This window comes from Merops nubicus, unplaced genomic scaffold (assembly GCF_000691845.1).
Source record: "Merops nubicus isolate BGI_N331 unplaced genomic scaffold, ASM69184v1 scaffold19109, whole genome shotgun sequence".
NCBI classification, from domain to species: Eukaryota; Metazoa; Chordata; class Aves; order Coraciiformes; family Meropidae; genus Merops; species Merops nubicus.
In genome coordinates, this window is record NW_008633341.1 from 51,485 (window position 1) to 72,310 (window position 20,826).

Below are 20,826 nucleotides of genomic sequence, written 5' to 3' on the forward strand. Positions count from 1 at the left end.
TTTTTCCAAACTTTCCACGTATTTATTACCAATTCAAAGGGAATTGGCATTTAAACATCATTTCTTCAGAAATGTTCCATTCCGGAATTTGTTTAGCTCTCCATGAACTAACACTTTTCAAGTATCAGAACCAGCAAAAGCAAGGTGCAGAGCTGACAAGCAACCATCTATGTGGAAGCAGAATAAAACAGAAGCAAGGATGAGCCCAAATGGAAATACTTGCTCAAAAAGAAAGAGAAAATTAACAGTTTGAATATCCTCTTTGCCAACAGCAGCACTTCAATCTTGAGACACTTTACTGCAGGAAGCCAAGATGATACAATTAAACACATTTAATTAAAGATAGCAGAAAATGCACTGCAGATGTCAAGGAATTTGTGCATATAAACTGATTTTGAGAAAAAACAATTGTATACAACCTAAACCCAAATATATATTTAGCTAAACACTTAGCTTTGCAAAGCAAACTAAAGTCTTGGGTATAAAGTTTACAGAGCAGGATGTGTAAATGAGTATGGAGCACTAAAATAAAAAAACAGAACTGAGTGTGAAAAGAAAATTTACTACAACAGCTTTAATTGCTGTCATGTTATCAATACTGATAAAGTGAATTTTCAGGTTTTAAATGAAGTATGTGGCATCTAAATGGCAAAAAATATTACTTGTGGAAACTATGGGCTTCTTGACTACTGTTAACCTATTTAGCATAGCAAACAAAAGCATTAGACAATAGTTACATAAGGTTTGTTTTTCATTGGCACTATAAATCACAAGTGAGAGATTAAAGTCTCTTCTTCTCCCAAGCTATTTCATATTCTCAGAAAGAACAATAAAAAAAAGAAAGATACTATTATACATTTGCCGGGAGTAATGATAGCCAACACACTTATCATAAATAACAAAGGTTCACTTCACAGATCTAAGAACACAACTCAGACAAAAGTAAAAAGGACAGTCAGTGTTGTAAGTTGATTAGCCTGAGGGACTTACAAAGCAAGTTTCATCTTCAGTCTCAATTTGACATTTAAAAGAATGCCTAAAGCAGTTTTGTTCTGCAACTGCCACTTTTAGAGGGGTTTTCCATGGAGACGTCTAGCCAGCTTCACACATTTTCTCAAGTACTAACAACTATAAAAGGCCAAGTTCTATAAATAACAATTTTCATAAGGTAAACAGTGAAATCTCAAGAACAATTCTAGTCATATTGGATGTTAGTTTTAGCTTTTCACTGAAATGAAGACATCTTTCAACCAGTGTGAACACTACACTACTTTTACTGAATACCACTAAGTAATAACAAGTAGTTTCCTACCAATATGGAAACTTTTCTTTTTAAGAAGGCTAAGGAAGTCGGGAAACTAGACAGCAAACACACATGATTACTGCTGCTTAAACATGTCCTCTGGTAGAGAACATCAACACACATTCTAACAGAAAACATTCAGATCCAAATGCTCTCAAGTACACCATGCTCTAAAACAGATAAAGGTAATATAGCTTCACATCTTCACTAGAATTCAAAAATAAAGGGCTTTTTGTTTGATTTACAGTCAAACTGTCCTCCTCAGTTCCCAGCAAATGCTTTTGATCTGACTGTCTAGTTTCAACCAAACTTAATAGAAAAAAAAAAATAGGTTTTAGTCACTGCTGTGTGCAGGTAAGGGTGAAAAAGGACGCTGCTATGTAGTCCCCCATGGAGCAAAAAGCTTCAGTATCTTTGTACTTTACAAACAAAAACATTCAAAAACCATCAAGTCAAAAATTTACACTCACACAAACCTTTCACTTGCTTCAATCAGTGGCTGTGACAGAACCATTCAATGAGTATGTTTAACATTATTTCCCCTCTCAAAAGATGGGCTGAGGTTTCATTTACTAGATTTCATGTAAATTTTACACAGAGGATGAGAAGCGTTACTTTCCACAGAACATCTCCATATAGGGCTACATGGGCTTGAAATGGCTCCCCAGAATTCAGTAAAAGCTATCAACACTAGTCCCTCTTGCACATCAAACCCAATACTCTGATGCCATGGACACGCAATTTTAAACAGCTAAAGAGTTCATAACACCAACCAATGTGTTAAACTCATTTAAACTCCAGCATAACATGGTAGTACAGGTTTTCCCCAGATTTAATACTATTTGAACCCACTTCATTTTTAAAAACTTGAAAAAAGGCATCCATTTAAAAATACTCAGTGACAAGAAGCTATTCATGTTTAGCAATGCATTCCAATGATTAAGCAGCCCAGTGAGAACACACCCTTCATTTGAAGTCTGAACTTGCTTAACTCAGCATCCAACCACAGAACTGTAGTATACCTTTGTCAGTTGAAGAGAAGGTTGCTTTTATCAAATACCTTTTCCTCGAGTAGGTACATAGTGACTAATGAATAAACACCATTTCCCTTAGCTAAGCTAAATGAAGTAAGGACCTTATGTCTTAATTACTAAGAGTGCTCTCCCTTTCTCCCAGTCATTTTCAAGGCATTCTCTGGAAGCTGATTTTTCACCATCCTCCCTGGACTGTTAACACCAGATGTGTCACTCCAGTAATTGCTATAGCCAGATAATAGAAAAACTTCTTTTCTCTTACTCAATTACTCAAAGTTTTCACCAGACCTTTTAGCTACAGCCAAGATTTACTTCAATTTCAGCTCCTATCTGTCATCAACTGCCAAGTCTTTGCCAAAGTCTCAGGCAGAGTCCCCTCATTTGTTGCCCAGCTCAGTATTTAGATGCACTGATTCTGCCATGAAATAATGGTTATATATTGTTTCAGGTGTCCAATTTATCAGTGGTCTAAATCACTTTGCAATCTTACTAATGTTCTTTTAGTCCCAAATTCAAAATTATTATTTTCTTGGTAAGTAAAAACAGCTGAAATAATTCCAATACATTTATTACAATGAGAACTTTGGCTACTCTGTAATCTCAAGTAACAGGAGTTAATGTAATATATGCAACAAGCAGACGTACCTCTTGTCTGCACCAACTCTTGCAGATGCATACTCTCAGAGGTTGGATTTTGTGTGTTATTCATACACAGCTTTACCTAGAGATCTGTTTGCAAGAACCCAAATCTCTAATCTCAAGGTTAGACAAGGCCCTCCTAGAATTCTTAACTAGTAGGATTGTTTTAGAACACAAAATTTAACAAGTCTTTAAAATACTCCATGACCAATCCACAAGCAATGTGTGTTAAAGATGACTATAAATGAAAATACAGTTGGACCTCCATTGAATAAGTTGATAAGTCTAATCAATAGGTGCTTCAAAAGCTTTCAGTCTGTGTATTTACCTGTATTTACATTCACAGCTCTTTAAAGATGTTATTTAAAATGTAAGCTATCTCATGGACCCATTCAAAAAGACAGAGCTGTGACCAGGGAACAAGTTCCTGTCCAGAATCCCAGAACTCCTTACCAAAGTGCTCACATACAGTGAGAAAGAAGGACAGAGCAGCACACCAGGCAAATGCCTCAAAGCAAACACATGAGCTGTAACTTAATAGAAACCTTTAAACATCCAAGCTTTACTTTCTTCTTATGCAGGATGAATTAAGATTACAATCTTAGGCTACATCATATTGTCCAAATCTAAGAGTTTTGTGAGTATCAGTGCTGTCCCTCTGACTGTAAGCAGAGCAGCAGCCTGAACTGTCAGAGGGTACAATCCAGCTCAACTTCACCATGTAATGAAGGTGCAAGTGGGAGCAGAGGGTGTCTAAACTACAAGAAAATAGAGAAAAAATGGAATCTTCCCATAACGCTTCTCCCATTTTTCAAAGGATTGCATAATATTTCCCCAAAATATGACAGTGTACGTACTTACCCACAATTCTTTGCTGGCTTTTTAAAGCACTATAAACATTATTGGGTGCACTAACAAGGACGTTATCTTTTGTACCTGAACTGTAAAGATACTAATACAGGGTTTAATCTTCTACATCAAAAGTGTTGAGAAATTACACAGCAGAAAGAAATCCATTCCTCTAAAGTCAGTCAGTTCCACACCCCTGACGTGTATTTCTGGTATGATAGCTGCTGTGACCTCAGGAGTGTCAGAGGGAAAAGACAATCAGTCTTACTCAAGTTATTGCCACAGGTTCTCTCTTACACTGGAGTGACAAGTAGGTTGCCCATACTACAAAATACTTCCAAGGGTTGAGTCTCGCTCACATCTTTCAAGCTGATATGATCCCCTTGTGGATCACATAAGGAAGGAAAACACACATTTATGCAGCTTAAGTCTTCTAAAGCACCAATCAACTGTTTCCACCCAGTCCTGCACTGAGTGTCCCTATCTTCCTTACTTTATTTTATGTGCAAGTCCACAGACAAGGATTTGCTGTTGTCTTCCTTTCTGCATTAATTAGCATACATTACCAGTCTCAAAAGGAATTTACTCTGCTCCAGAACATAAGGCCTTTTGAGATTCTTTCAGCTTAAGTAGAAGGGACAGACACAGAAGATGTTCACATAGCCAGAGTACACACCAGTTCCAGCAAAGCATTGCATTAGAAGGGAAGCATCAAGGTAAGCAATATTTAACAGCAGTGAAATACAAGATTTAAGGAAAAAAATAAAACTAAGCACTAAAATACAGCTGGAGAGTCTTGTAAACCCTCATTTGAAATCCTAAATTTAAAAAAAAAAAGTAACAGTTGTGCTTGTTTTTTGTTTCCCTACTCCCAAATATCTTTTCCAACTGGTATCTGCTTGAAGATTCCTGCTAGAGGCTTTTTCTGGTTTTCATCCTCCTGTCATTTTCAGATTTTATTACTTGATACTGTAAGGCAAAAAAACTTAAAGGAGGAAGAACTTACTGGTATTGAGAATTCCTCTGCCAAATACTTCAGCACTGATGCTCCTCTGGCCAAAAAGTTACTTCTCTCTGCCAGGTTGCCTTGGAGTTTGGTGTCAAACTCCTTTCTGACAACTGAAGCAACAGAGTCAATTATTATGAGTTTAACTTTCTTTGAAATAATTTCTTCTTCCAAAGACATAATCCTAGAGAAGAAAATAAAAATTGATAATATTATTTACACAACAGAATCATTTTATAACCCTGAAATTATTTATATAAAAGGTTTACTTTAACAAGCTGAACATCAGCCCCTCTTTTCCCCGCCTCACAGACCACTTCCACCAATATCTGCATGTATTGAAGAGATTTGGAAAGGAATGCAAGGCTCCAATGGCCCGCAGAACCTCTCCAAAAAAGAGATTTGGAAGAGCCTCTAGATAGCAACACTATGCTGTACATCCCCTGAATGGCATACAGTGAGTCACGTGGACATTGAAACTCACTGCTCACAGTAGCAATGTCCTATTGCCACACCAGGCTCCCTGGGGTCTGTATATGCAGAAAGCCAAATCCATTTCTGTACACTTCCAAATACAGGACACCAAGCCTAAGCCTTTGATAATGTGCTACTAGCTCTTCTCTGAGAAAACTGCACTAAAAGAAACTATTCTTAGAATAATTCTCACACTAACATAAAATACACACGATGCTAAAATAGAATCATAGAATGGTTTGGGTTGGAAAAGGCCTTTAATTCACTTTCATTGCAAAAATTAACATGAAAATATGTCATAGAACACAAAAATTAACATAAAAATATGACAATAAAACTCTGCCAACAACAGCAATTAGGCTGATGATTGTTAAACAATTCTTCCCTCCCACTGCTGCTGGGGTCCCAGTCTTCCTGGAATTAAACTCTGCTCTAGAGGAGCAAGTTCTTGTTTCATGGAAAACAACTCTTATACAACGGTCACTCCACAATCCAAGACAAGGTAAGACCTGTCACACGGACACTCCCCTTTAAAGGCATCAGACCATGGAGAAATTGTCTATCAGAAACCAGAAAACATCAACTGGATTAGTCACATGCTATGAAATAAGAACAATATCAGTTTTTCTGTAGAGATTTTACTTTGCTGAAGACTGTGCTGTTATCAACATGAAAAGGCCTCAAATGAATTGTCACAAAGCTTCGATATAAAACAAGTATTGTTATAGCCAATCCAGTCAAAAGGGTCTTTATTTTTTAACTCTGGAAAAGAATACCTCTTCAGTACACTGCCACAGGTCAGCTCTCGGTACAGGTGAATGTTACAGGTCATGCAGAAGAGCTTTTCATCCGAGTCAAAATAAGTAGGGAATCTGTTTCCTGCTATCTCAATCAACCTATCAATAAAACAGAAGGCAAAACACTGCAAAAGGAATAATGTGGGATAAGACAACACCAAGTATTCACAAAGCAAACCTATGAATGACAAGCAGATACCAGACTGCAAAGAACAGAGCCCAGTTCCACAGCAAATACTTATCCAAGGAACATAGGTATGGAAGGTATGCCTGTCAAAGTACAAACCTTTTCACAGATAATCTGTCCTTGAAAGCAAGAACAAGGTCATTTGGATAGGAAACTTCTTCCCTGAAGCCATTTGCATTGTGCCTGCTACCTCTCTGAAAAAAGAGCTTGTAAGACCTGAAGAAAACGCACACCGGGTGACCAGGTGACGGAGGCACCAGCTTGCGGGCAGCTACAACTGCCCATCCACCCAGCCAGACAGCACGGGTACAGCTGCCACTGCTGGGCACAAGGAAATGAATCAACAGTTTAAGTGGCTGCTTCACTGACAGAACTGAATGCAGCATTCTGTGGCTAAGTCTTCTCCATTGCCTCATGAGCAAATTCATGACCCTTCAAACCTTTGAATTACAACTGTTTATTATCAGAGTTTGCTAAGGAAGAGTATCAGATAACTGGTGATAACACCAAAAGAAGTCAGAGGAAGTTGGATATTTATTATTTGTTATAAAAATACTTTAATATTCAGAAACTATGCTTTGAAAAAACCTTCTGCAAAGACGTAAAACTGAACAATTTACTGCTGAGATGCCCACATTTTCAATTAGATTTTATACATACAATCACTGAGGACAGTAAACGATATGTGTTTTAGAAATGCTGACTGCCTGCAAACTCTTCAGAAGTCAGTGGAAAGAGGCTGCACCCCTCTGAGCACAAGTCAATTTTATCTAGGTCCTTAGGTACATGATCCAAAAATTTGACTTAGAAACTCAGTGACAATCTGAGTGTTGTGAATTTTTTTCCACAATGAAGATTTTTTTTTTTGAAATAACAGAAAATACTTAATTGTTTGTATTTTAAACAGACATATCCCACTGCCTATAGCTTGAGAAGAGTGGCATCTAGTGGATATCTGTGGGCACAACTTACTAGTTATCTTGATGCTTTTTATTTAAGCCACTTTGATTAAAACCAAAAATGTTACAAGTTATTTCAAAAAAATTGCTTTAAATCAGTTTTACTTGGTTTAAAAATAGACACACTGAGCTTGAATATCAATATACCTCTCCTGAGCATGCAATTTCATTACAACAGCCTGAATCTCATTCATTAGATGCTTTACTTATTACATGTAAACTTGTCCCTCAATTTCCAGGGACAGAATCTTCTCTTTCCATTTGCATAATTAATCATGCAGACCATTTGGGCAACAGTGAACTGCCATTCAATGGTCTGCATGAAATGAGCTTTCAGTACACTCCCTACCAGACTGCATATCACAAAGAGCATCAGTACACAGACTGACTTAAAATCCTATGCCAAAATCCTGCTGAGATCGCAGTGCTATTCACAGAGCTCCATGAAGGTTCAAAGTTAAGATCTAAATCCTGCTTGTCACAATGAGACCAAAAACTGCACAGGACATGTTTTCTGCAGTCAGAGGAGAGGCCCATGGGCTGGAAAATCCATTTGTGCTCAGCTTGGGCTCACAGATATTTCTATCTAATGTTTCCCACTTAGAAATAAGTGTGGCTAGAGAGAAAAGCAAACCAAACAAATTATTTTCAGACTTTTATGTAAGTCTGGTATGTTTTCAGTTAATACCTGGCTAGAGTTGAATTGAATAGCTACAAATTGCTACAAAATTGCTTCACTGATGACAACAATTTTGCTTTCCAGACTTACTACAGCCGTTTCATCTACCTGTCCTACTGTCCGTCTTCTGACAAAGCTGAATGAAAAACACTTGCTGCGCTCTTATGGCTCTGACACGAGAGAAAAATACATAAATTACAGAAGCCAGTGGCATGTCTTAAAAAACCAGCCTCATTTATGATGACTCTTCTCAGCATTGCTATTAGACTGACCTGAACCATCAGGTTAAAGGTTAAGACTATGAAAGTTTGTGGAAGCAAAAAGCTCCCTGCCCTGAAGTCCGACCTGTCAGGCAGAATGACAAGAGAAATGCCTTTCAGCAAAAGCAGTAAAGTGATCCAGCTCTAGGCAGTATTCTTCTAGAAGCAGCAGAGCACTACAGCTGGTAGGACAGCTACAACTAGTAGCTCTCAGCCCTGAAAAGCAGCAGGGGTACAAACACTCTTCTTGGGCTTTCTGTTGAGACTTCAGAGTTCAAATAAAAATAGTGACAGCTACATGTCTCCATTAACGCCTCAGTAACAAAGTTGGTATTAAATGAATACTTGCCCTCTTATCTGAAGTATTTAGAGCAACAACAAACCCAAAGTCTCTTCTATTTGCCATCTATTAATAAGAAAGGATTATAGAACCATAAGAAAATTCAAGTTAGAAAGAACTCAGATCGCTAGGCCCACATCCTGTTCCAAGTGGTGCCAGCTATGAAGTCAGAACAAGTTACTTGAGGGTTTACCTACTGGTACTTTGGGAGACTCCAAGGATGGAGGCAGCACAACCTCTCTGGGCAACCTTTTCCATTCCTGACTGTCCTTAAAGTGAAAAAGCTTCTCCACATTATCAGCACAGAAATGAATTTCAACCTAAGCCTCCTGTCTCCCTGCCAGGCGCGACTAATGCCATGTTCTAGATGGCCATCTCATTGGTAGGGGAAAGCTGTTAGACCCCTCAAAGCCTTCTCTCCTCTGGACTGAGCAAGCCCTCAGCCTCTCCACAGAGGACAAGCGGCTCCAGACACCAGCCAGCTTGGTAGCCCTCTGCTGAACTCCCTGCAGTTTGCTAGGACTTTCTCACATCAAGAGCCCAAAACTGGACAGAGGATCCAGGCACAGTCTAACAGGTACCAAGTAGAAGCGGATGAGCAGTTCCCTCATTCCATAGGTGCTGCTCCTTAGAGGCTGATTTAATACAAATATTCTTCACCCTCAGCAATAATGCTTTTTTTATCACATCTCCTTTGTACAGCCTACTCTATTTTCAGCAGTTTCATTTTCACCTTCACCTGTTTTCCTTTTCTTTAGCATCCACTTTAGATCCATTAGGTTCTACCCTTTTTTATTATCTACCTTTCAAGGACCCGAAACAAAAATGAACTGGTATGTAAGAAGGGAGCATCACACTTCACAGAGACACAGCTTGAAACTTTTTTTTTTGATATATTACACCTCTGGTTTAAGGTAATTCAAACTTTTGTGAAATTACCTTGACAAAAGCAGGGTTAGAAACCCCACCTTCTCATCCGTGATAACTTCAGATGATTAAACAACAAGACATGTTGGCTTTGATACTCCACGGTCAGGCCATGGGTATAAAAATTAAATCTTTCTGCCCACTTTTGTAGAAAAACAAGGATGAGACTACTGTACTACTTGTTCTCTCCCAAACCTTTTAATAACTTTTGATCTCACTAAGTCAAAACAACAGTGACAAAGGAGCAGACATCACAAAAAGATCAAATCCTCACGGTTTAGCAAAGGTGGTAGCTAAGCAACCTAGGGCTGCCTTTAATGAAATACTGCAGAATTATTCCAACAGTTAATCGGTCAGTTAACCCAGGAAGAGCAGTAACCAACATGTGCACACATCTCTCAAGCAGACACAGCATACTGTGCCTCCTGTCCCATCAGCAGATAGAAGGTATTGTAAGTACAGAGCTGAGCAGTTTTGGTGGCACAGGAAAGGAGGAGATATTAGAAGAACAAGAGATGTTATAAAGGTAAGGGAATATAGTACTGCGTGGTCACTAAAGATACAGGAGACGTGAGTTTACTGCAGAAGGAAATTGAGAGTGCAGAAGGGCAGGAGGCCCCACTCAGCAGAAATAGGACAGAATGGCAAATGAACACTGGCTATGTCAGTCCTACTGTTCACAGAAAAACCACCTCCATTTCCTTTGCACTCAAAATGCTGGGCCTTCACATCCTCAAAGCTTTCCTGCTACCTCCACAAGCTGAACCACAAAAAAAGATTCCAGGCACAGGACTGTCCAGACCATTTATCAATCAGCGTGCCATACACCTCATCATACTACAACTGGAATTTGCAGCATCATATAAATTAGGAGGGCGAGCAAATCACTCTCAAATTCATTTCATCATCTATGGGATAACTGCATATATCACATCAATGCTTAATAACTATCACAGGTATTTGCTTTATAAATGCTTAATTATCAATCAGAAAATAACTGAAGACTCCGAGACAAAAGGTGCTAAAGAAGTTGCAAATGTATATTTTAGGATTTTGGATCCTACCTCTCAGCACTGAAGGCAGCCTCCGTGTCGATGTATATCACAGCCCCATGCAGCCCCCCCATGCTTACGGGCAGCGTGGCCAGAACACTCAGCATCATACAAAACTGGGTTTTGCCACAACCTGGTGGGCTGGTTATCTGGAAGAAAAAAAGTTCATTAACATAAACAAGTGATGACATATTCATGGAACCCTAATTCCACTTTTAACTAAGAACACTCAACTAGAATTCCTCAAATTCTGCTCTATCAGTTACCAAAGGAGACAGCCACAAAAAAGACAGAATGCAGACCACACAGAGCAACTTGCAGTTACTCCTCGATCTGTGCCTTGAACTCAGATTCACTCACTGAAGAATGAACAGTGGATCTTCAGATACATTAAGTTTGTACTTTCTTTGACATCCTTTATTACCTCTCATACTTAATGACCCCTGTTCTCCTCCTCCTCTCACATGAGCTTTGCTAGAGCCACACCTAGTTCACTCTTCCATATCCTTCTCTGTGCTACCTTCTAAAACGGAGAAGAATCAGAAGATCTACAGTTGACATTGGCATGACATCAACAGCCTTTAGGGCTAAAAACAGAGTCCAGAGCTAATGAACCCACAAATGCAAATGACTGCTTAGGAATCATCATCACCCTGGTTACAACCAGCTCTCCCTTGGAAATCACAGAGACTGAATGTGCAGTACAAACCACAAACACGTAAGGCAGGTTTTCTCTGCCCCAGAGACTATGCAGTGCCATGCAGCATGTGTTTTGTTGTCAGTGTCAACTCCCAGTTGCCATATTTCACCATGAACATCATTTTATGATCCAGAGCAGCCTGCCAATTTTAAGCTTTCACCTGTGCTTACTGAAAGCCTACTGCAGTTAAGCAGGATTCAAAAAGAGCACACTCAACACGTGTGAAATGGTTCCTGTATGATTTTGATCCAAGAGAACAAACACAAGGATCAAAAGGATACACAGTTTGAGAGGAAGATTTTTCTACTAGAGATGGCAGTTTGCTGTTCTTTATCCACTGCAGAGGTTGCAGAGACTGTAAATGAATGCTGGGCTCTGTGTTCAGATAATCATGTGTTCATTACTGCAGCAGTGAGTCTTTAACACAATATCACATTGTCATTGCTTCTAGGAAGGGAGGTAATGACATCTTAAATACTAAGAGGACTGAAAAGTAGCAAATACAAAGTTGAAGTGACTTAAGTCACTAAAACCAGAGAGAGATGTGTTAATTCTGATGGTAGCAAGGGCTAAATAAAAATAATCCTTTCCAGGGAAGTTATACTGCAAAATGAAGCATACCCCCTCAAAACACCTAGTACTACCAAAACAAAGGCTTAAATACACAGCTGTTATAAGGTTTCTTCTTTTTTTTTTTTTTTTTTAAATATAAACACCAGACAGACACTCAAAACCAAACTGATTCTTACGGCCTAAATGCCCAATAGTTTGCTTTTAAGTGCAAACACCATTTCACCACAAGACACTACAGTATTGCTATGGTTTCATTTTAAGAAGCAGCAGCAGCCTGATCTGAAGCACAGAAAATTTACATAGCAACACTGAGGGAGGGCATTAGCTACAGTTACACTTTAGATACTGTTAACCGTTGGTTAAAATCCCTTTAAGCACTTCTGTCTTTAACCAAGGCCTGAAAACCAAGCCATATCAGTCAATCTGCTTGAGGCTTTAATGCAAGAGAAGCATTAGATGGTTTTTGTTTAGAAGCACACACTGCGTTTAGTGCATTACAGATCAGGAATCAGTCGTACTTATGCCATTATCTGTCCTCCATCAAGCATACTTACATTACAAAATACCACATCAACAATAGCTGCCACATTTCAATATGGACCCAAAGCATATATAAAAACTGCAGAGGCAATACACATTCCTTAGACTGTGATAGCCAAGGAATGTCATCAGCTGTTTCTAGTTAAGACGACTTGAAATAAATGAAGGGAGGGCATCAATCCAGCTGTTAAATTAAAATGTTTGGACAACTGTGAGGAGACCTCACAAAAACATTTGTCCTTTCAGCCTTGCCTAGGAGGTGCATTGGAATCAATATTTATTTCAGTGGCTGATGCAGGAGCTAATTCAGCAGAGATGCAGTAAAAATGTCTGTGGCTATAAGCATCACATCAGAGAAAGACCAGGAATCTTGCAGTACAAGCTAGTATAGGGAAGCAAGCCAGTGGAACAAGAGAGAATTTCTACTCCCAAAGACAGCAATACTTCATCTTTTAACTCAGTTCCTTTAAGGGGCATTAAATAACCCGCAGTGAACAATTTTAAAGAATTACCACATTTTACTTTAGTTATTGCTGGTTCAGCAAGTACTTTTAACTATATAATCTTAGTTTAAAAAAAATAAATTTCCTCTAAGAAAATTTAAAATCAAATGTCTGCAAAAAGTTTGCTTAGCTTGTTTTTCTCTAAATTTGCTCTGAAAAAAAATCAAGAGCACTCAAATAGAAACGTAAAGATTGCAACAGTTTTTAATTTATCTCTGCCTAATAAAAAGGCACTTTTCTTTTTGAATAAGCTACATATTATTTTCTCTGGCACATCTGTAGGGTTTGGATGAAGTCACAGGGAACTAATTCTTCAGCTACCAGGGATTAAACTCTTCAGTATTCATAAAGTCATTAATTTTTCCTCAGAGCAGTTGGCCGAAAGCTCTGACATCTGACCACAAAATTTAAGCTACAATTTAATTTCCAGCTTAAAATCTAATAGTGGCTTTGGAAAAAAATTGTCCAAGACGGTGTAACACAAATGAAAACCCTCTGGCATTCAAAAACAAGTGGCTTTGGCTGTAGAAGATACCACCACAAGTCTTAACCCTGTGGCTCATGTACTCCAATTCTAAGTTTCCAACCACCCTCCCTTGCCGGGTAAAGTAACAGAAGAGAATGATTTAGCTGCACCAGTCAGGAAGGAAATGCTGCACACAAGGTACTTTTGAAGAGAACTTCTCTCAGACTCTGAGTACTCAATCTGCCTAACAACAAAAACAGCAAAAGGCAACCTGCAGGTCAGCCACGCTGCAGTAAGTTGCAAAAGAGCAAATTAAAATTAAGTTCCAAAATCACTTGAATAGATGAAGACGACCCTGAACGTTTGCAAGCTGCAGAACAGCATCAAAGCAGCAGCACAGATTTGATAGCTTTCTACTAAAATTTCATCTAACAATCATACTGAAGAGCACTTAAAGTGCTGCCAACCTTTGAAATTACTTCAGATTTGATGACTCTTGCAAAATTGCTTTGCAGCAATCTCCAGAACCAGGCTTTGAGAAACTCAGTTTATGTGTAGTTAATTGTTCTCTGCCTTTGTTTGCTGAGAACCCTCTAATACCTACCCCAATCACTTTCCACATTTAGCACCCAAAAGGCAAATAAAAAGCAATACACTTTTTTCTATTTTTTGATACCTCTAATCTCTTAAATTAGTCACCTAATTTCTGGCGTCTGCCTAGTTCTCTCTACAATATATCTGATTAAATAGTTATGATGCATCAGTATTGTCAATCTGCCATGAAGGTGCAATTAAGACCAAGCTCCTGGTGGAAGGACACAGTGCTTGTGGTTCTGGTCTTTTCCACTAGCTGCCTTGTGGAGACTTCAACATCCTTCACTTTGTGAGATCACCTGTTGAAGATACCTGTGTTAGGGCAGGTCTCTAGATTTTTAACCAAAGTATGTTACAATACAAAAAAAAAAAAAAATATTAAATAAGTTAAAAGTGTAACACCTTCCCTGGTTGCTTTTCATTTTGAATTCCAGATAAAAGTTCAAGTTCAGCCTATCTTTTAATCTATTCAATACCCTTTAATACCTGTACATATCCATGTATTTACCTGTAAATACATGAATATATACACAGTATCACCACTCCTCAAATAGACTTTAGCAAGTTTACCAGATTTTTTCATACCTAAAGAGACAAATGTTTTAAGGAAACATTGAAAAAAACGAATTGAAAACTGAGCATTGTAATAATCAACCACACTGAGAAGCATTACAAAATAAATAACTGTAGAAAATTAAGCATTTGCATTTACTTCCTGAAGAGCATTATTTTATACCACCTCAGGAAAATGGTACTTGATATCCATGTTTTGAGATTAATTGTTTGCAGAACTTATTTTCAAACTAAAATAAAAGGAGTCAAAGGTTAGCTGAACCCCAGTAAAACTCCCAGCAGTCAACCACTGCTTTTCCCAGATCATCTTCTGGAGCAAAGCCAAGAACATGGCCATCAAGCTTAAAGCCTATCAGTGCTCCAGAGCCATTCTACCTGGTGTTCAGGCAAGACTACACTGATAATCCGGAGTATAGCTGCAATTTGGTTAAGAAAAGAGACAAATACTCATGACTTTATCATCAGCAGCCTTGTAAATTAACTGTGTGGTTCTTCCAACCAAAAAGAATCACAATCACCTATTTTTTTTTATAGGAAAAAATATTCCAGGATCCTTTAATGCCAATTTTTACAGTCCTGCCATCTTTTACTCCAAATTGCCAAGCCACGGGAAGACTGGGTTATCTGGGCTGACCTATAGGAGAATGACACCTTTTTTTTGGGCACCACTCACAAGCCAGCGACATGTTCAAGGACCAGTCATCGTACCACACTAAAGACACATCTCTACTCTGCTTCCTTCTCCTGCCTGTGCAGCAGTGGCTCTACATTTCAGCTAAAGAAGCACAATTCAGAAGTTTAAGCAGCATGAACATGTGAACAGCCATTCTCTGCATCCACTGAGAAGTTAAGTGGACCAGACAAATCCTGGAAAGCCAGATCCTAGCCACAAGCGAGCAGTTTCCTGTCAATCACAGGCTGTGCTATTTTGTCAGTCAGGTGCCTGAACAGTAATCCAAAAGGAGTCAAACTACACTTAGTGCAGCCACTGCCTCACTGGTAAAATATTTTTAGGAACCAAAAACTCATCTCCTGCTGAAGGCAGTACCCTCAACAGCAGCATGCTTACAATCTCAAGACCCTGCATAACCCACTGCTACATAGAAAAAACAGAATTGAAGAATTTCTTCTTCAATTAAACAGAATTTAGCAAGTCTTTTCTCCTAGAATTTAAAGCCTCACAGTATTCATCTTAAATTCTTCCAATCCAGCTTTCTCATAGTAAATTGGTAACAATGCTAGGCCTAAAAATGAAGAAAATATTAATTCTGACAGACCAATGTAAGTTCATGGATCCATTCTTAAACATTTTTATGAAGCCCCAAATGGTGTATACCCTCCTGTACATCATATAGAAAGACACAGAATCTTGAAAAGGTTATATTTCCTCATTACACAAGAGTTCACTAGAGCAGGAACTGTTATAGTCTAAGCTGACTACTGCTTAAAGACTAATACATTTTAAGTCACTACCAGATTTTGTAAGTGATTTCTAGCTGAGATCAAAAACAATTTAGTTTGATTATAGGATGTGGAAAAAAACACTCTTTTCCTCATAATAAAATTTTTGTAACTTCTCACTTCTACTTCTCTACTGGGGCAATTTGCCAAAGTAGACCAAGAACAGCACTTGATAAAGAATGTTAAAGTGTTCCAGATAAAAAAAAGTTTCCATCTGTCAAAATTCAGAGCATCATGCACACAATATATGTTTTTCTTCTCATTTCAAGCGCCCGGGCGAGTTCAGATCTTTTGCCTACATTTAGCCTGTATCCAGGGCTGAACTACAGCAGTTGCTCTGTGAAACGATGACCCCTCCCAGCCAAGAAGAGACACCAGGAAAAGAAGAGGAGACATGTGGGTTGAAATAAGAACAGATTCAATGAAACAGCAAAACTAGCATTAATACTAGTGCAAATATGAAGTAAACAAAGCTGTACTCAGACCAGTGAACGTACAGCATCACAGTAAATAGGAAAGCAGCCCTCAGGAGCAGAATGATGAGCAAGCCCTGCCATGGATGGCAACCCTTGAGAGGAAGGGAAGCAGAAAAACAAGGAGCCTCCATCCTCAAACTGCCCCCTTTATATTGAGTGTGATGTTTATGGTGTAGGATACACCTGTAGCCAACTTGGGTCAGCTGCCCTGAGCTGGCTGCTTCCAAACTGCTAACAGCCTGCAGACCATGGCTGGCCCATGGGTCTGTGCCAGCAAAACCAGGACAACTTTACTTTAAGAAGGCAAATATAGCCACATTGCATAAAACCAACTGTCCATTTGGCTCTGGATTCTGTTCCTACTGAGGGCCTACAATAGGCATGGGGAATAATGTAAGAACAGGGCACACATATATTGATGCTCCCTCCAATATATACATTTCTCCTTGTCTATTTGTAGCTCAGCAGATTCCAGAGACTGGAATGAGCCAGATATTTTATCTTTGTGTTTTTATACTACTCAATGACTCCTAGAAGCATCTATACAAATTCTGTCTTTCCAGATTATAGAAACTCTTCAAGCTGTTATCACTTTCTGTGAGGCCATACAGAAATCCAGGTACTAGAAGAAAAAGTACTCCCTTGTTCTTAAAAAGAAAATTCCAAGCAAAAAAAATTGCATTGCATCCAAAGTTCAGAACGTGACAGAGCTATAGCTAGATACACACTCTGTAGTGTTACAGCGCAGGTGCATAAAATACAGGCCTTCATTACACTGTTTTAAAAAAAGAATACATTGCATATTTATTTCATAAATTAGTTACATTTATATAGAGAAGCTCCATAAAGCCATTCTCATGTCTATACACTTCACACTTCTGTCCTAATTGCTTATTGTACTTCGTAAACACTAATGACTGGGTGAAGTCAGAGTGAGTCAGTACTAAGGAGACACGTTCCTGACTTGGCACTTTGTGATCCAGCTGTGAAACCACACTACACATTTCCCAGTGCCAAATCCAGCCAACAATTCTCACAAATTTCCTGGGAAATTTTTTACTTTTTAAACAAATAATAGGATCACCAAATCCTTTTTTTTTTTTCCTGTCTTTTTTTATCTGACATGCTGGGAAAAGACAAAAAAACCCTACCACACACAAAAAAAGTGCAGCCTCTACCAGTTAAAAACAAGCACTTCTCATCCACAATTTACGTATTTTGTGTTTAAAGCAGCTGACAACACAGTCCAACCTATTTGTGACTTCTAACTTGTAGATGTTAACTGCAACTGCATTAAAATTCATTAGACAAGTTACCTCTGTGAGGGATCCACAGGGCACTCCACCATGCAAGACTTGATCCAAACTGTGCAGTGTGGTGGATAAAAAGGCTGAAGAGGGATTGACAGACTTCCTCAGTTTCATTTCATAAGCCTGCAAAAGGAGGGGGAAAAAAGCAAGAGGAAACAAACACATAAATCAGAAACTGCTTTTTTAGCTCACAGAGTAGATTCAAAAGCTTGTTCTGTCTCCCTCACCACAACATGTAATAATAAGCCTTTAGTAATGTGTCAAAGGTTCTCTCTGCTCCTATTCAACAAGGCTTGCTTCCAACCCGTAAAACGCCAACTTTTAACTAAGGGAACACTGTATGTATGGTTAGTGACCAAAGCAGAACACTCACATGAAACCCAAACCCAAGGGCTCCCTGGCCATCATTTGTTACCAACTTGGATCCACCTGGATTGAAGCAAAGGCTTGCTAAAGATTCCTAAGTCTCTGAACATGCCTAGGCTTATTCACAATTTTCCACTTTTGTGAGGAAGACTAGTCAAGAAGACAGGTACAGAACTGAAAATAGTTGGAATTCCTAGTTCCTCCACTGACTAGAGGAACTGGCCCAAGATCAGAATTCTAGTTCATAAGAATTATTTTCATTCAGGGAACCAATTTAAACTTGACAAAGAAGAAATAACAAAAATGGAAACGCTGATCTGGAAACACCAAAACATGATGTTTCCAAAAGAAACTGGCCTTGCTCACACCTTGCAGACATCTTCTAAAACTGATACATTCCTCAACCACTGAGCATCCTGAACATCAGAAATTTGCTTTTTAAAAGGAACAGTCCAACACCTGAAGGTTATTGTTCTAGTTATAGCTAAGAGTTCCCAGAGGTTGCAGACTCCTGGGCCAACCACAGAGATTCTTGAAGCCCTGTCGCAGTGCACCAACTATAACCTGCCATGACTGACCACTCCAGAAAACCTGGTTTCTCTGCGCCTGAGAGAAATGCAAGGATCAGATTTATCCCAGTCTTAAGACAGTCTGCTGGGTAGATAGTGTACTGTGGAAGCACCTCCACAGGAATCATTGATATCTAAGTAAATAACTACACCACTGAATCCTAGATGTCATAGTCCATACTTTTTGGGTCAACAAGTGAGCATTTTTTTAAGTTGATCAGAAAAAAATTCCAGCTAGTTCTACCAGCAGGCTAAGATAAGAGAGCTTGTACCTTCCTTTTTTTATGCTTTTATTCCTTCCTATGTTATGACAGGTGGCATATTGAAATAATACTTGAAATACATTCAGACCTTCTCTGTTCTTCTGTTCTATTGAGGAGAAATACACAAAAACCTTTCAAGACAGAGAACAGGCCAATACAAAAAACCAATTCATTTTACCTCACCTAAATGGGATCAGACACTATGCCTGAATACATGTACTGAGGAAGAAGGATTTGCAACATATTATAATAAATTTTTGTTTAACTTCTGACAGGACGTAAATCTTGTAGACTAGAAAGAAACCCCGTAGATCATGGAAACAATATTCTACTCTAGTTTTTCTGCCTAACATGGACTCTAAAATGTTACCCAGTGATTTCTGTATTTAACCCACAAAATTAACCAGACTGTCTTTCAGTAAAAAAAAAAAGAAAAAAATTAATTAAAAAGTCAATTGTTAAATCAGGAGTCCAAGTGAATGAAAAACCACCACATCCTTAGACAACTTTTTCCAATGTAATTTATGTTAGTTTCTAAATATTTCCTTAGCGCTTCCCATTTCAGGGATTTATTTCTTAATTTATCTTCCAGCCACTGGATCTTGTTCAGCTAGACTCTAGAGATCTCAAACATAATTATCTTTTTCTACTCATCATATAATACAATCAAGTCACCCCTTAACTAACTTCCTGTCTGATGAGCCCAGTAGGCTTCACTCTATACTCCATACTGCGAGGCAAGCTTTCCAGAAATTAGAATTTTGCTATCTTGGCATACTCTCAAGTGTTGCTGCCAGTGCTTCCAGTGTTACATCTGGATAGTGTTTTCCCCTTATTTGTAACTCCTATTATCTAATTTATTTATTTTTTCACTCAAAGGTATTGTCAGACCTTCTTGCTACATCAGTCATGATATTACATCAGTCACTCTGACCTGAAATCCATTTGAAGTCCTGTGTTTGCAAAGATTAAATCCATGTCCCTTAATAAAAGCTAACATCCTCTGCTTCTCAAAGTACAGCTCTGTATTGTACACATTTAGTCGGTCATCTGTCAGCTGGCTCTGTGTTAACAGCCTTTGACAACCACTGTCAAACTTCAGTTTGCCAAGTTTCTCAGCAAAGAAATTTGATTGAATAGTGACATGTGGATGACAGGCAAAAGTAAATGCTAGAATTCTGCTTAAAACTTCCAACCATCTTCAATTTATTAACAGTTATTGATGGAAAACAACTAACTAGCTAGCTTTTAATCCATTCAGTGTAAATCACGTTAATTCTGCATATCACTAACTTCAGTGTGGTGTATTTGTGAATTTAAAGTTTCACAGTGTTACTGCTACAATTACTGTGCCAATTACACACAAACTGTCTGGCATGGCTTTATTTTTTTAGGAAAAAAAGCAGACTGCACTGACACAGGTCAGAACTGTCCATGTCCCTTCTGTTCTAAAAAGACAACATTTTTGACATCTTTTCACCGGAATTCAAATGAAAAACCAAAATCCAGCCACTACACATTTCCTTCTTGTACTCTTCCCCAGTCAGGCTCCCTGTAGCCCAAATCACACTGCAGCTCATTTCCATGGACTGAAAAAAAACTCAAGATGTTGTTTTCAGGATCACTTCACTTCTTGGCAACAATTTTATGTCTAAAATCAATTTATATTGAAATTCTTATTCTTTCCTGCATTAATGTTGTGGGGGTTTTTTTTGTTGGTGGTGGTGTTTTTTTGTAGTTGCAGGGTCCAAGTTAGAAGCAATTTTTATGTGCTGGACTGCCCAAGGAGGTGGTGGAGTCACCATCCCTGGAGATGTTCAAAAAAATATGTAGATGTGGTACTTCAAGACATGACTTAGTGGTCATAGTAGTGTTGGGTTGGTGGTTGGACTTGATGATCTTGGAAGTCTTTTCCAACCTTAACGA

General features: G+C 38.6%; 1 protein-coding gene across 1 annotated transcript in view; it reads right to left on the minus strand.

Annotated features, from left to right (window-relative positions):
• Positions 1-20,826, minus strand: part of RAD51B (RAD51 paralog B) — a gene marked incomplete at its 3' end in the record, with an annotated part of 73,510 nt that overhangs the window by 51,355 nt on the left and 1,329 nt on the right. The window contains exons 3-6 of the mRNA XM_008948236.1: positions 17,709-17,825; positions 10,519-10,655; positions 6,082-6,201; positions 4,832-5,015 (exon numbers count right to left, since the gene is read on the minus strand). Coding sequence (XP_008946484.1) covers positions 4,832-5,015; positions 6,082-6,201; positions 10,519-10,655; positions 17,709-17,825 — 558 coding nt within the window. The remainder of the gene's footprint in view (positions 1-4,831; positions 5,016-6,081; positions 6,202-10,518; positions 10,656-17,708; positions 17,826-20,826) is intronic.